Source organism: Maniola hyperantus, chromosome 18 (assembly GCF_902806685.2).
Source record: "Maniola hyperantus chromosome 18, iAphHyp1.2, whole genome shotgun sequence".
In the NCBI taxonomy this organism is placed as follows: Eukaryota; Metazoa; Arthropoda; class Insecta; order Lepidoptera; family Nymphalidae; genus Maniola; species Maniola hyperantus.
In genome coordinates this window covers 357,626-374,838 of record NC_048553.1, presented here as the reverse complement: position 1 = coordinate 374,838, position 17,213 = coordinate 357,626, and the positions used below count along the sequence as shown (strand labels likewise).

The following is a 17,213-nucleotide window of genomic DNA, read 5'->3' as shown; positions in this document are numbered from 1 at the left end:
CCAAAAATCCAGACGTGAATGCGTACCAATATTTAGTGCCTGTTTTTTTTAATAAACCCCAAAATAATAAAACGGTCACCGAATGTCTCAGATTTGGCAAAATCACTGATCCATAACTAATTTGTTCACGTTTGGGTCGCGTATCTCGTTTGATCTGCCGCCGGTCGCATACTGCTTTGTAACCCGACCTCACCCGCCCACGGCTGGACTCACGGGTTTGGGGTAGACGCCGTCATCTTGTCAAATGCTGTCATCGCATGGTTTATTTGGGTAGGCAAAATGTATAGTCGACACGTCGGGATGGCAATCGCGGTATAAGCCGGGAGGACGAGCCGCATGCCCGCACGTCACCCGCGCTATATCCCGCACCGAGTTAGCGCGGGGGCTGTGCCATCTCGACCTGTCGCGTACTACAAATTGGTACCTAATAGTTACAATATATACAATGGTTTTTTATTCGGTTGAAGTAGATACGTAATGAGTACCGTACCGTACTATTAATGTACTAAATGGTGATGAATGACTGACTACCTCCCTAGCGCAGTGGTAAGCACCGTGGTCTTATTAGTTTTTAGTGGGAGGTCCCGGGTTTGATTCCTGGCAGGGGTTTGGAATTTTATAATTTTTCAATTTCTGATCTAGTTTGGTGGGAGTCTTCGGCCGTGGCTAGTTACCACCGTTTTAGCGTTCCGGTACGATGCCGCGTAGAAACCAAAGGAGCATGGGTTTAATAAAAACTGCCATAGGTACGCAAGGGTACACGAACTTGACCTTACTCGCATGACCGTGGGAGTCCTCTCTCCATTTCATGGCACCTGTGCGTTTTAATTTCAAGTATATTTTCACCACGACTCGCAAAGCCGCCGCTTCAGTCAGCAATCCGCCATTTTAATTACGAGCCGCCGCGCGCCGCGCCGCCAGGGCAGGCGGTGTCCAATGTCCTTTTAACAGCCTGACTTTTTACACCCGCGCTTTTTCCTTAGGGTTGTTCCTGTTCATATTATTGTCTGAACATTGGATTTTATGATAAAAATAATTCTACACAATAGAGCACCGTCGACTTTAAATCGTTGCAAATTATAAGCTTAAAAAATAATTATGTACCTATCTGTATTATAGATATGTACCTACCTACATAGATAAAAGGATTTTTATGATTTGAAACGAGTAGGTACCTACTGCTGAGTTTCTTGTCGGCTTTTCTCAGTAGAATTTGTTTTCCGAACCGGTGCAGTGGTAGAGTCATAAGAGACACTAGCAGTTAGTAGTGCCTACTACATACCTTATATTGAAAGTGGTTTCAAATAATTACGGCTGCCCGCCTTGCAAAAGGCCGGGGGCGCGGCGGGCGGCGGGCACGGGCGGGCGGGCGGCGAATTGAAAGCTCAATACTGTAAGCTCGATATCTTATCTTCGATCAATTTATGACATTTGTAAAAATAAATTATTGAAATTTTCTCTCAATCAATCTCAACCCTTGGGAACTTTACCAAAACAAAAAAAAGCCTGTGTCCGGACCCCGGGACGTAAACTACCTCTGATACCAAATTTCGTCAAATGGATGGACATGAAAAGATAGCAGATAGATTTCATATTTATAAAATCATTTTTATTTTAATTTTTAATAATACCTATTTAGTATGGATTACTAGGTATGGCTATGGAGGTTTTACCTGTACAGTATTACCAACAGCGGATGTTACCAAGAGATTTTTTAAAATGCAAACAAATAAGTAGGATCTTTACCTAGATCTTTAAAGAAAGTGAATAACGTCTTTTTCCAAATATCCTAGTTGATTGGGATTGTAGGGACATATCAAATATTCATTCATAAAGTTTTTAATTGTATAAAAAATTCCACAGCCCTGGCCCCACAGTTTTTCTGCGCGGGCGTCATAAAATTTGTTATTAATACAGTAAAATTTCGGATTAGGTGGTATTAAATTCGAAACAAAGCAAGGATTTAATTGGTAATTCGTGTCCAGGCGCTGAGGTTCGCGTTTTGTGTTGCAATATCCTATACTTTATTGTTTTTTGGTTGTAAGCTGTAAACTCTCGACTTTCCGGTGAGGGCGGGCGCGAGGTTACGACGGTCGACTTTTGAATCAATTAACCACTGAATTTTATTGTTATTTTTAAGATTTTAGTGATCCATATTCGAAAAATCATATAACAGTAAATCACCGTCTTTCTATAATGTATTTGATATCATAAGTTGAAATATAACACCATAATTAGATTTTTAACAATGTTGGAATGATTGTAAAAGTCCCTAAAGAACTTTTCTAAATAGGTAAGTCAATGCACTGTTTATTCGATTAATTATTACAATGTTATATTTGTTTACATGTCTAAAGGTAGGTAACAGGATATATAACTAATGCATCAATATTTACAAGAGTCCAATATTTATAAACCTTACTATCTAACCACGTGGTCAAAAAGTCCGCCCCTGGTTGCCCCTGGGCCAAAGGTGCCCATCAAGCTAGCACTGTTGCCACGCTGAATGGCGATGGACAATCTTTGGACCAGGTAGGCCCCAGAGCGCGGATCGCAACCTCTTTCCCTTAAGCGACGGCCGATGTCACGTACGCAACCCTTCGCTTTCACATAAGTGTCCGTTCACACAGACCGGCTCGGACCGGAGAGCAGATTTTGATAGCGATTAAAATAGCGTTGGATAGTTGAAATAAGGTTTATTTTTACATATCACCTCTTTTGTTATTGAGAATGCCGGAGAGCAAACCTTACGCGGTTAGTGTGAAAAAATAAAAGGAGCCGACCGGCTACAGGTCCGTTTGCGTACTCTTTCAGTACAGTGCTCTTCCAGCCGGTCTATGTGAAACAAAGCTTGGTCGCTCCGGCCAGTTCGAACCGTACGCGCGCCGGAGCTCTGTGTGAAAAGAAGAGCACCGTCCGATTCTGTCCGAGCCGGTCTGTGTGAACGGACACTTATATGTAATCAGTCAATTATGTAAGTATTTGGATATTATAATCATTTCAGCTTATTTTATGGACCATAATAAGAAACATGGGTTAGGTAGTTGTAACTTGTAACTTAGATATACATAATATTAATAACTTGAAAGTACCTACCTAGGTAGTTACCAACCAGTTATTCACTGACTTTATATTTTTCCTGTTTTTCAATCACTTATATAATATGGGTACCTTCGAGTCAAGAGTGAATAGACTGAATAGGCATCTTCTAGGCAAGCGTGCTCCGTCTTAGGCTGCATCATCATTTGCAGCCAAGCGCTGGTCTATATTATTTAAAAAAAAGTTTTCTGATAGAAGAAATAAAATACAGAAAAATATAAATAAAACCAATTTATTTTATAGAAATAGAAAGATTTAAGTACCATTTGCATAAAATTATTACATTTGTATTATGTACATCTGTATAACTTAATTACTTTAAAACAAAACATAATATTATTGTAATAAACAATTTGGGGTAGGTAAGTTTTTAATTTATAGACATATAATAATTATTTTATCGAGCTTAAATTATACAATTGGTTGCTATTACAGCTAAGATAAACACCCATATTTGCCTGCGTAATAACTTCACATCTACAATTATTTACATAATATAGCTAAATATATAGAATAGTATCATCATTCACACGATTCTTATATAGTTATACTTTTATTATTATATACATATTTCTATAATGTATATGTTTAATATACTGATCTTAGAATAACTTTATTCCCAAGGATGGGTTATTATGATGACGATGATTTAATTTATTATAGGAAGGTAAGTAAGTACTAACACAAATTGATTCATTATCAAATCTTGGAATTAAATTCGGACGTTCTAACCACTACGCCACCGCGGTTTATTCAAAGTTCAAACATACATTACAACATAATATTGTGTTGGCTATTTTATTGTTGATTTAATAATTACAAAAAGCGTAAAGTAGGTACAATAAAAATTGAAATGAAAAGATTTCTTATCTTACTACTGATAAGCGTATCATGTGAACATTTATAGTTGAAATAAGTACATTGTATTCAATGTTATTGGTAAATACGTTTTATATGAAATAGATTTTAGAGCTTTTTTAGACTTAAAGTGCCTTTTTAGGGTTCCGTAGGTACCTTAAAAGGAAAAAAGGAACCTTTATAGGATCACTTTTTTGTCTATCTGTCTGTCCGTCTGTCCATCTGTCTGTCAAGAAAACCTATAGGGTATTTTCCGTTGACCTAGAATTATTAAATTTGGGAGGTACGCAGCCACCATGATCCATACAAACGTTCCTCCCTGTGTTAGTGTCAATACGCAGAGAAACTTTTAACTTTTATAAAATAACGAAGGTCTGGCACGCGCTGGCTCTTAGTCCAATACAAGCGGAATATTATATATCTTGTGTTGGTAACATGTCGAAGTTGTCATTGTAAGTGAAATTGGCAGGAGGAGCCAAATCGCGCCCAATAACATTTGACTAAGTAAGTATGTATACTGTATAGGTTCCTACTTTCCGCGGAAAGAAGTCAGTACCTAATACCTATTGTAGCGCTGTCTCTGTTACGTAATCCCATACAAATGATAGAGGCAAAAAACCAAGCACAAACGTCATGTTTTCAAAAAACATTCGAAATGCAATCCGAAAATGTTTTCAAAAACATTTGCAATTCAATTAGAAAACATAGTTTCGTTTGTGATCGGTTGTAATTCAAAATGGTTAGACACGTTGTTTGCCTGTATCATTTGTATGGGATTACGTAATAGAGAACTTCTTTTCGCGGATAGAGTCTAACATTTTTGTATCTGTACAACTGCGTATCTCGTGAATATTCAGTCTTATGCATAAACTATAGCGCTCACAATAGTTACAGTTCTTGCAATTCACGAAGGCTAGTGAACTTTACTTGTGGTAACGTCGTTTACATGGTCATTGCGTAAGTGTGCGTGCATGTCGGACCAATCAGTCGCGAGCAAGCGCTGTCAAACGCACACAGGTACACGCGTAGTACGTGTACCTTACGTACTTACTTATACCGATACGACTTAAACACAAGCATGAGTCACAGGCCTTCGTGAAATGCGAGAACTACTATGTCACTGATCACAAACTTGAATGTTTAGTCTCATCTTCCCCCGAGTGGGTTTTGGTCACAGCGGCTGAGGGTGTGTGTGCGTCCATGGGCACGGATGCCGAATAACCTACAGCACTCACAATAGTCACTATGTCACTGATCACACACACCGCTTGAATGTTAAGTCCCATCTTCCCCCGTGTGGTTCTGGTCACGGCGGCTGCGGGTGTGTGTGCCCGTGCATGGGCACGGACGCCGCATGTCAAAGCGCGTGCGCGTGCGCGTGGTGCGGCGGGGGAGGTGCGTGCGTGTGTGGTAGCCCGTGCTGTGCGCTGGCTGCGTGCTGCCGGCCCTGGGACAAAGAAGTGGGTCACTTTATTCTATTTATTAAAATTGTCACAGTCGAGTGGGGTAAGAATGTAGGTAAGAAGTGGGATAAACGGTGATATTCGCTCAACCGTAGAAATACGAAGATCGCTGGTCCACTTTAGGAAGTTGGAACTAATATGTGGTACTTGGGAAAGAAATCTCTGTTAGCGTGATAGAAGATGGCGTAGTACGTGACATCTAATTTGTACGTTGGCGTTGTAGTGATTTCCACGCTGCGTGCGATTAACTGTCAACCTTGGCTGCTCGCGGTTTCTACTCCTGAAAGAGGCGCTGGCGACTGATACACCCTGTAAGGGTGATAAATTGGGCGGAATAGAAATATACCCGGATACGGAATAATCTACCACCTTACAAAGATTAGAGGAAAAAAAAAAATAATTTTAATTTACTTTACTTGATCTATCTACCTAGTAAAGAATAGAAGCTAGCCGTCGACTCCCTTGTAATGCATATGAGGTGTTATAAATGAAATTTGCTAGATGTTAGGCAAAATTGTTTTTAATGTAACTTTTACCGGGGTCGCTTAATACAGAATGATGGCTAATAATGCTTAGTTATTCTAGCTTAATGCCAAGACTTAATTTAGATACATTAGAATGACTTAGGTAGATAGTACATAAGATCTATGTTTTAAATTTAAGATGCCATTGGCATGGAATAGACAATGACACAGTAAAATTCGTAAAATTGTTTCAAAATAAAAGCTCAGTAGTAAAGACAGGGTTCTTACTGTACACATACACTAAGAAGGTTCCCTAAGCTGTTCCAGGATACAAACTTTTGCTTACTTGTAGGTGCGAAGACTGCAAGGTAGCTGGACGGCATCGGCCAAGATCCAAAACTCAATTTATTTGATTCTTCACAACCGAAATGTTTCATTACAAAGATTTTCACCAAGTCTTATCCATAGCAATTAAGTTGTCAACGTGAATGTGCAAAAGAAATAAATACGAAAACCGAAAACGCAAACGGAAAACTAAAACGGAAAACTGAAGCTAAACGTAAAACGTAAACGTAAAATTAAAAACGTAAACCCTGTAACAAAGAAAAACAAGATTATAATTTGTGCTGTGTGAAAATTTCGACACGTGGAATTTTCCCGATCAAACACAACTCACCTATTGAACTCCTGGCCACCAATGGTTTTCAGAAGTCCACCCACAACCCATTATCCTCATTTATTTGGGAAGTTAAAATAACTGGAACTGAAAGAAATCATGAGATTAGGATTTTCTCTAACCAAACCGCCATTTTGTCGAATCCACATTACTTGATTTTTCACTCACCATAACTGATGAAACATTGAAAATACGTTAGGATGACTAAAATTTATGACTATTGTATTTTTCCAGGCGAAGCCATGGGCGAAAAGAAGTGAGATTTTCCTGGAACGAAAAAAATTCGTCTTCACATGTTGACTCCAGGAAAATTCTAAATCTCAGCAATCGGTGTTGCCAGACGCAACCCGAGTGTGGCCGCTCTCAGTTAGTTTGATCATAAAGCCAATTCATTTTTGAATATTTGCGGAACCTAAGGATATATTATAAGAACCGTTTTGTTAATGACTTAACAATAAACAAATGATATTATGGTTTTATTTAATTATTTTGTTTTATTTTTACGACAATTGACAACGAAGCAAACGCCATCTATTGTGGCTCGAATGAACTCTGAACATCGACCCACACGTAGTTCTGCACCTTGATGCTAGGTGGCACCAACATACTTTGAACAAAATAGATTTTAATTAAAGCGAAACGCTAATTAGTAGTTCAAAATTTACAACGTCACAATACTTCCCCTCCTACGAAAAGGTTCAACAGGTTGAACCACGCTGCCCTCAGCGTCATCCAACAACTACTAACAATTTGCCTGAAACAAACAAACAAAAAAAAACACAGAAGTTACGCGTGAACGCACATCTACTACTAACAAGGAAAATTGTCTAACAAAATAAATATACTGAAAACAGTGTAAGGTTTTATACATTATACTTAACTACACAACCCTAACTTCTAAAAAGAATATATACAAAAAAACTTCATGGTGTCTAAGACACTTGAGTGGAAACATCTTGGCATCATTCTTCAGCTGACTGATAGAATGCGTCTAGGCCTACGGTGGTTCACTCTTTTAAACTACCATCTTAATATTTGTTACTCAACAAATACGGAAAAACTGGTTGTGAACGGGTCCATCTGATATGGCAACCGTTCTCTATCCCATTCGGAAAAATAAAACCGAATCAAAATCGGAATATGAGAAAAAAAAACGAAATAACTCTCCTAGAAAATAGATCTCGGAACAGAATCGGAAAAATAACAGAAATGATCCATTATCTAGAAGGAAAACGAAAACAAAACACAAAACCCCCCCCTTTTCGTTATCCCCAAAGTACGATATTTGCATTTTTACTTTCTCAACCGGTTGGTCTACCACAAGCATTCCAATCATCACATATTCATCCCTACATACATCCACTACATTCATCCTCAACTGAACCATGGTAATGTAACTGTTAATTCAGAACATCACTACACTCATACAAATTCCTAATTGAATATTGATAACTTAAATATTCAAACAGTTTAGACCAAACTAAGTAATGGCAAATATCTACTTCTTAATATCCTTAATATGCCAAGTGCCTATTGGGTGGTTGTCAGCTACTCTAACTAGTTCGTAAACCAAAGGTGACAAAACCTTGACAACCCTGCACTTTTCATACTTAGGTGCCAGCTTAGCTGCGAAAAAATTTGTAGCGTCGCTTTGTGGATAGGTCTTTTTCCACACTATATCCCCAACAGAATAGCTTGCAGACCTACGCCTTAAGTTGTAATGCGTTGCATACTCTGCATGAGCCTGAAACAAATTTCTCCTAACCTGACCAAATATGTCCTCCAAAGTTCCAAACTTTCCTGCGTATTCCTCCCTTGGAATTCCGGCCTCGTACTCCTTATCCGTGTCCTTATAGAAGGAACCATTTAAAACCGGTTCTCTAGCGTGGACAAGGAAGAACGGGGAGAATCCAGTGGATTCATTAACCGCACTGTTTATGGCGAACTGGACCTTGTACAGGTTTTCGTCCCAGGACCTGTGGTTATCTTTCACAAAAGCGGCTACAGCAGTCATAACAACCTTATTGTACCTCTCAACAAGGTTAACTTGCGGAGTGTACAGTGGTGTGTAGTGTAATTTCGGAATATTATAACGCTTAATGAGATTACGGAATTCAGATCCTGTAAATTGGGACCCATTGTCCACAATCACAGTCTCTGGAACACTATGGTTCAAAAATACAAAATTCTCTAGCGCTTTAACAACAGCGGCACCTGTGGCACGCCGTAACGGAAACAACATTGTATATTTCGAAAAACAACACGTCACCACAAAAAGAAATGTAAATCCTGATTTAGACCTAGGCAAAGGTCCGACTAAATCAGCCGAAATGACCTGAAAAGGTCTCTCGCAGACTTTAGGCTTCCCTAGCAGACCTGGAGTGGCTGATGTCGTGTGTTTATACGCAGAGCAAGTATCACAATTCTTAACGTACTCAACCACGTCCTTATACATACCACGCCAAAAATATCTGAGGGATAATCTGCGATGAGTTTTGAACACACCAAAATGACCTGCAGTTGCATCTGCATGGTTTTGTTGCATAATTCTAAGGATGTCGTTCTTGTGGACTACCTCTTTCCAGTCGAACTCACTGAGAAGCTGGTATTTACATTTACTGTAACGATATAGTTTATCGTTCAAAATACAAAAATTCGGAAAATTTGCTGGATTGATTTTACAGCCATTAAATGTTTTGTCATACCAGTCATCTACCAAAACTTGTTGACTAGAGTTATCATTACGATCACCAACTACATCTACGTGTATGAGTCTCGACAAGGTATCCGGAACTACATTATCACAACCCTTCCTATGTTCGATAACAAAATTATACTGTGATAATCTACAACCCCATCTGGCGAGACGTCCTGAGGGATTTTCTAAATTTAAGAACCACTTTAGGGATGCATGGTCTGTGATAATTGTGACTGGCTTGGAACCAAAATAAGCCTGAAATTTCTCCACTGCAAAAATCACAGCTAGAGCCTCGCGTTCCGTCGCGCTGTAATTCCTTTCGTTTTTATTTAGGCTCCTACTGACATACGCAATGGGATGATCGCAACCATCGGTTTCTTGCGTTAGCATACCGCCAACACCATATGCAGAAGCATCACAATGTATTTTGAATGGTTTTTCAAAATTCGGTACCGCAAGAACAGGTGCGGTTACCAACGCATTCTTCAATGTATTAAATGCTACCTCTGCCTGTTCGCTCCACTCAAATTTAGGTGCGTTCTTTCCTTTACTCGTTAGTCTATTGAGTGGTGCAGCGATGGTTGAAAAATTCCTAATAAAGCGCCTGTACCAAGAACAAGTGCCTAGGAAAATCTTTACCTCCTGTGCAGTTTTTGGGGTCGGAAAGTTTAAAACTGCGGCAACTTTTCCAGGATCTGTGCGTAAACCAAATTCATCCACTATATACCCTAAATATTTCAAAGAGTTTCTAAAAAAATTACATTTATCAAAATTTATGGATAGTTGAGCCATTTTTAGTTTATCCAGAACTCTGTTTAATAAAATTAAATGGGTTTCAAAATCAGCAGAACAAATAACAATATCATCTATATAACAAAATACTATTCCATTTTCAATATCACTACAAAAATTTTGATTAAATAACTGGTCCATTAACCTCTGCTGTCGTGCTGGTGCACCGCATAGGCCAAACGGCATGACTTTAAATTTGAATAACCCTCTACCAGGAACTGTAAAACTGGTTTTTTCCTGAGAGTCGTTAGCTAATGGAATTTGCCAGAAACTTGAACTTAAATCAATCGATGATAAAAACCTTGCCTCTTTCAAGCTATCTAGAATTTGTGGAATGTACGGTATTGAGTATGAATCCCCCTTTGTCACTGAATTTAATTTCCTGCAATCTAGGCAAAATCTCCAGTCTCCATTTGCCTTTTTCACTAAAATTGCTGGGTTATTCCAAGGGCTTTCACTCGGAGTAACTACGTCCATTTCCAGCATCCTATCTAACTCTTTACTTAAAGCTTCCTTCTTTTCGGGAGAAAGTGGATATTGTTTTATTTTTATTGGCAAGGCATCACCGGTGTCAATAACATGTTCAATTAATTTTGTTCTACCCAATCCAATTTTCGTTGAAGAAATATCTAAAAATTTATTTACTACAGACTGGGCTAATTCTTTCTGTTGAGATGATAAGTTTTCAAAAGAAGTGATGGTATGAATTTGTTCATTATCAATCGCACAAATATTGTAAAATTGAGAAGGTGCCTTAATTAATTCTAAATTATCAAAAATGCCAGGGGCTAACTGAAATGTTTTCCAAAAGTCACAACCAAAAATAACATCCGCTATTATAGAGGGTACTACAAAAAATTTTATTATGTGAGTTACGGAATTATAAGTAATCGGAATAAACATATAACCCATGCAATCAAGTTTGTCTCCATTTGCCACTGAAAATGTGGTATCAATACTGCTATGCAATTTATAACCGAATCTCAAAAAGACCTTGTGCGCCTGGTTACCCAAAATTGACGCGCAAGCACCGGAATCTAGTAAACCTGTAATCTCAAAACCGTCAACAAAAACCTTTAAATGTGGCCTAAAGTCTCGTTTATCTACTGAATACAGAACTGTGTCAGGTAAAAGGGATGTTTTGTTGTTAATGACCAAGTTCTTTACTTGTGTCTCTGCACAGTTCTTACTAATTAGTTTTTTGAATTTTTGTCCGGAGCGGGTTTACTAATCGCCTTTTTACTACAACTTGGACATGTCTTTGCTGTAAAGTTCTGACGTCCACACGAAAAACATCTAATAAATTTCGGAACTGTCCTGCAAAATTTAAAGGAATGGTTACCCTTGCCGCACTTGTAACATAGTTGTTTATTTGTTTTCGTAAAATTAGTGCCTTTACTTGTATCAACCTTAGGTGCAGGTGTGACTGAAAGTGTGTTTATCTGTTTTGTCACTTGTTTGTAAGCAAACTCTGAACTTAAAGTTGCCTTACTGTTAGTAGGCTCAGAAAATAAGGCGGAACGCTGCCTCGCAGCCTCTAGTTTGCGACACTTTTCCTTCAACATTGCGACAGACTTAATGTCAACAAGAGCTAATTGTTCTGAGTAAAAAGGGCGAATATTATGTAATAAAATTTGTAACTTTTGTTCTTCGGAAAGTGGTGTTGACAACCTTGAAAACATGCAAAACATTATAGCGAAATAGATAGACACAGGTTCTTCAGAGCCTTGTGTTCTTGCTCGAATTTCACCTAGCAACCTGTAGTCATAATCTACTGCATCAAATTCCTCTAAAAATAAAGTTTTCAATTCTGACCAAGACGAAACTTGACATTTGTTGCCTCTGTACCATAACAATGCTCGGCCTGTAAAAAGATGAAATGCAGAAACAAATAATTTTCCATCTGAAACGCCATAAGATCTTTTATATTCCTCAACGCGTTCGATGAAACTGCGCGGATCACCCTGTCCGTTGAAATGTAACTTCCACTTGGCAACATTTTTATCACCAGTGCAGTCAACGGCGGTACTCTCGGAATCCAGTGATTCGTCGTGAGACGACTCATTGTCAGCATCTAATCTGGAAATCAAACTCTGCAACTTTGTATGTAATTCACTCTTCTTACTTATTAAGCTGAGTTCGGAACACTGTATTCTCAAAATTCTAAAGTACAAATGTGAAGCTAAAGCTTTAGACCTACAGAGGGCATGTCTATCTTTAGTGTCAGAACACTTTTTTAATAAATCTTCTAAGTCTTGAAGTTTTTTAGTAATAACCCCTAACTCACTTTCAGAAGTGAAATCCGTCTCTAAAATTGATTCAGAAGGAATTTCCTGAATTAATTGTTTTAACTGTTTCTTTAAACCTAGCACTGTAGGTGCTGGAGTTTCGGAACGAATGGATACCTCATAATACAATTCGTCCTTCAAAAGTGAATGAAACTGGGCAAAAGTCTGTTCCATTGTGTTAAGTCAAAACACATTTAACAAAATATCGAGCTTGTGTAACTGTCTATGTTTAGCCTTATACCAATTGGTTAAACACAAACACAAAAGAAGTTATTTAAACTATTAAATATACACAAGCAAAATACACAACAAAACAATATTCTTAAGTCTATCCTAACTTATTTTATCAATTATGTTCCTATTCCAAAATATTGTTAATAATACAAGCACATATTATTACTATAGTAAACAAAATATAACAAAATAAACTTCCCAAAATTGAATAAATGATTGTAAGGTGCAGTATCACCTTTATGAGTACACAGTGTGTTACAACCTTTACAATTACAAAAGTAAACAGGCAGCAAAGTTGCAATGAACTCTGACTAGCATATTATCTTTCAAAACAAAAAAAACAAAGAGATTGTGCAATGGTTTGATGACTGTTACTTTACACTTTTAACACATAACCTAAAATACAACAAAATCTGTTTGTAAATGTCACTTTAAACTACCAGCATTCAATTAAACTTAACATGTTTTGTGTGTGAAGTAGCTTTTATCATAACCTTAACACAGCTCTAAACAAAATTTCAACAAAATAATGAAGTATCAAGTCACTGAAAAAAAAAAATTGTTCATAACTTCATACTTGAACTTAATGTAATCTCTGAATATAGTTTATATATTTAGTTTCACAAGTTGTAACTCTTAGTATTTATAAATGTATGTGTGTAACTAGTTAACGGCACATAGCGTTTCAAAACTTTAATTATACTAAGTTACCGGAATTTTCAAACATAAGATGTACTTACTATTGAAAGCAATACCCAACAACAACTCAGTTAAGCAATGTTTATTACTAAACTGAAGGCAAACATTCACTTATACACCTCCAAGGTAAGTCGATAACATAATTAAACGGCATAAGCACCATTTATAAAGTGTTGATTAAGTAAGAAAAAAAATGTTGGACTATACTCAGAAAATTACTTAAACTATCAAACAAAATTTCTAACTATTAGTTATTATTTAGTTAGTTAACCATAAAAAAAACAGCTTAGTGCTCTTTGCAATGTGTCACTACTTAGAAAATTGTACAATCAGCGGAGTACATTTCATAAAATTCACAAAATTTCTCAAAATATACTGAAATAACTATATAAAAAAACGTTCGGGCGCCATTTGTAAGGGTGATAAATTGGGCGGAATAGAAATATACCCGGATACGGAATAATCTACCACCTTACAAAGATTAGAGGAAAAAAAAAATAATTTACTTACTTGATCTATCTACCTAGTAAAGAATAGAAGCTAGCCGTCGACTCCCTTGTAATGCATATGAGGTGTTATAAATGAAATTTGCTAGATGTTAGGCAAAATTGTTTTTAATGTAACTTTTACCGGGGTCGCTTAATACAGAATGATGGCTAATAATGCTTAGTTATTCTAGCTTAATGCCAAGACTTAATTTAGATACATTAGAATGACTTAGGTAGATAGTACATAAGATCTATGTTTTAAATTTAAGATGCCATTGGCATGGAATAGACAATGACACAGTAAAATTCGTAAAATTGTTTCAAAATAAAAGCTCAGTAGTAAAGACAGGGTTCTTACTGTACACATACACTAAGAAGGTTCCCTAAGCTGTTCCAGGATACAAACTTTTGCTTACTTGTAGGTGCGAAGACTGCAAGGTAGCTGGACGGCATCGGCCAAGATCCAAAACTCAATTTATTTGATTCTTCACAACCGAAATGTTTCATTACAAAGATTTTCACCAAGTCTTATCCATAGCAATTAAGTTGTCAACGTGAATGTGCAAAAGAAATAAATACGAAAACCGAAAACGCAAACGGAAAACTAAAACGGAAAACTGAAGCTAAACGTAAAACGTAAACGTAAAATTAAAAACGTAAACCCTGTAACAAAGAAAAACAAGATTATAATTTGTGCTGTGTGAAAATTTCGACACGTGGAATTTTCCCGATCAAACACAACTCACCTATTGAACTCCTGGCCACCAATGGTTTTCAGAAGTCCACCCACAACCCATTATCCTCATTTATTTGGGAAGTTAAAATAACTGGAACTGAAAGAAATCATGAGATTAGGATTTTCTCTAACCAAACCGCCATTTTGTCGAATCCACATTACTTGATTTTTCACTCACCATAACTGATGAAACATTGAAAATACGTTAGGATGACTAAAATTTATGACTATTGTATTTTTCCAGGCGAAGCCATGGGCGAAAAGAAGTGAGATTTTCCTGGAACGAAAAAAATTCGTCTTCACATGTTGACTCCAGGAAAATTCTAAATCTCAGCAATCGGTGTTGCCAGACGCAACCCGAGTGTGGCCGCTCTCAGTTAGTTTGATCATAAAGCCAATTCATTTTTGAATATTTGCGGAACCTAAGGATATATTATAAGAACCGTTTTGTTAATGACTTAACAATAAACAAATGATATTATGGTTTTATTTAATTATTTTGTTTTATTTTTACGACAATTGACAACGAAGCAAACGCCATCTATTGTGGCTCGAATGAACTCTGAACATCGACCCACACGTAGTTCTGCACCTTGATGCTAGGTGGCACCAACATACTTTGAACAAAATAGATTTTAATTAAAGCGAAACGCTAATTAGTAGTTCAAAATTTACAACGTCACAACCCACCCGGGTGAGGAAAAGGGATACATCGGCTTGGAGCTTTAAAATTGCTGTCCTTTCAAAGCCCTATGTACTAGATGAAACGGAGCTGAATATCGAGTCAGGATTATTTTATTATTATTATTTTATTTATTTTATATCTAATTAGAACGGCAGTGCCACTTACACTAACTAGATGATTAATAATAAATTTAAATACAAATAAAGGTACAAGAAAAAAGACATAAAATACAAAACGATAAAAGATCAAAGAATTTTGAATATGTACGCTGAGAACATTGAATGACATATTCATGCAATGCTCTCAGCGTACTTCAGTAACTCCCGAACCAGTATTATAGACCCATCATTAAATGGGTCCCATTGAGTAATCAAAGGATGTAATCATCCTTTCATAAAAGAGTTGCTAAAGAATAAGAACCAATTTTGCTTCGATAAATAATTACGAGTCTTACTTAAAGGACAGAAAAATAGAATAAAACTGAGAATATCAAAAAATTGATCGTGTCGTAAAATACCAACCTGTAAGTAGACATAGTAGTCATACGGCTGGTGCAGAGGCCAGCACCGCTGTGGGGGCACGGGGTACAGAGGCGGTACGGGGTATAAAGCGCCCCCCAGCTTGTTGCGCAGTATCCTGCTGATGCTGGAGACGGAGGGCACGTTGTACTTGTCGCAGACCCCGTCCGCCAGCAGCCTGTCGCGGATCTCCCACGCGAATATGCCAGGGTCTTTAGCTTTCAGCTGCTTTATGTATGACACCACCTGGTGAGAAAGTCAACGTAAATAACACTGCAATTAATACAAGGTAAGACTCAGTAAACTAAATTATAAGGTCCAACGAAGACGACACGAGAATCTATCCAATTTAAGGAGTTTCAGATAAATTATCAAGAACTACTCACTACTAACAATTATTAGAGTTAATTAGAGTTGGTGACATCATAAATCATGATCCAAAACGTCAAAATACTACGGGTTGGGAACTGTGGCTAAAACTAGATCTTTAACCATTTATATAAACCAAATATAAGTACTTAGTTGGTCTAGCATTTTAGCTAGTAGCAGAAATATGGGGTTGACAGTTTAATAGAGCTCCTGAAAACTTTTACCTTTGGGGGAATTAACAAGATTTACCCCACATTTAAGGAGAGTTAGGACTTTTGTGCACTTATCCATAAAATCACGGATTCCATACTGAATAACTGATTGTGCACTCATCCATATTCCACTGAATCCGGATGAGTGCACAAACGCCTTTATAGTACAAGTCCTAAAACTAGTAGATGAAGGTAGATATACCTTAGGAGTGGTGACTCGAGGTTTGGAGCCGCCAATAGCACCAGGTAGGATAGAGCCAGTCTCGTGGTACCGCGCCAGGATTTTGGAAACGCAGCCGTGGGATACCCGGAGTTGTCGACTGATGTCACACGGCCTGCAAAAATAATGGTACTTTAAAATCACTTATTATTCGTCTAATTTAATTAACAGATTGATTTTATCAGAAATATATTTCATAAAAATATGGTTGAATAGGTTCTATTAGCAGTGAGATAGGACTTAAACTGCCTGTGGTCAGTGCTTCAGAGTGGGGCACATTCTCACAGTGTGTGTCGTCTCAAGAAATACTGCCTTCTGTATCCTGCCTTTGATAGTTCTGAGATGGTGGTCGAAACTATAATTTATTTAGTCTAAATAAATTATTATAGTTTCGACCAGATTGAGTTGAATTTATAATCCCAAATTTTCTTCTTCAAATACGGTAGGATATCCTATTAGGTATTTTGGGAAAATTTTGTTTTTACAAAGAACGCAATGTTTTCTGATTTAGTCTCGTAACCGGTCAGAGCAGAGTTGGGCAATTTTACTGGAGCTGAGGGAATTGCTAGTTTATAACGGCACTCGTTAGTCTGTCTACTTAGTCATAAAGTCCCAGGATTTAGGCTTGGGTGAAGTCAATAAAATTATGGATTCTTCTAGCGAGAAATTTTCAGTAACAGCCCAGAGTTTCATAAGAGCCTTGGAGAGCATTTA

General features: G+C 37.4%; 1 protein-coding gene across 1 annotated transcript in view; it reads right to left on the bottom strand.

Moving 5' to 3' along the window:
• Window positions 1-3,364: 3,364 nt before the first annotated feature.
• Window positions 3,365-17,213, bottom strand: part of LOC117990435 (paired box protein Pax-1-like) — a 49,998-nt gene continuing 36,149 nt past the window's right edge. Inside the window, exons 3-5 of the mRNA XM_034977875.2 lie at window positions 16,482-16,614; window positions 15,702-15,944; window positions 3,365-5,404 (exon numbers count right to left, since the gene is read on the bottom strand). Coding sequence (XP_034833766.1) covers window positions 5,315-5,404; window positions 15,702-15,944; window positions 16,482-16,614 — 466 coding nt within the window. The 3' untranslated portion in view covers window positions 3,365-5,314. The remainder of the gene's footprint in view (window positions 5,405-15,701; window positions 15,945-16,481; window positions 16,615-17,213) is intronic.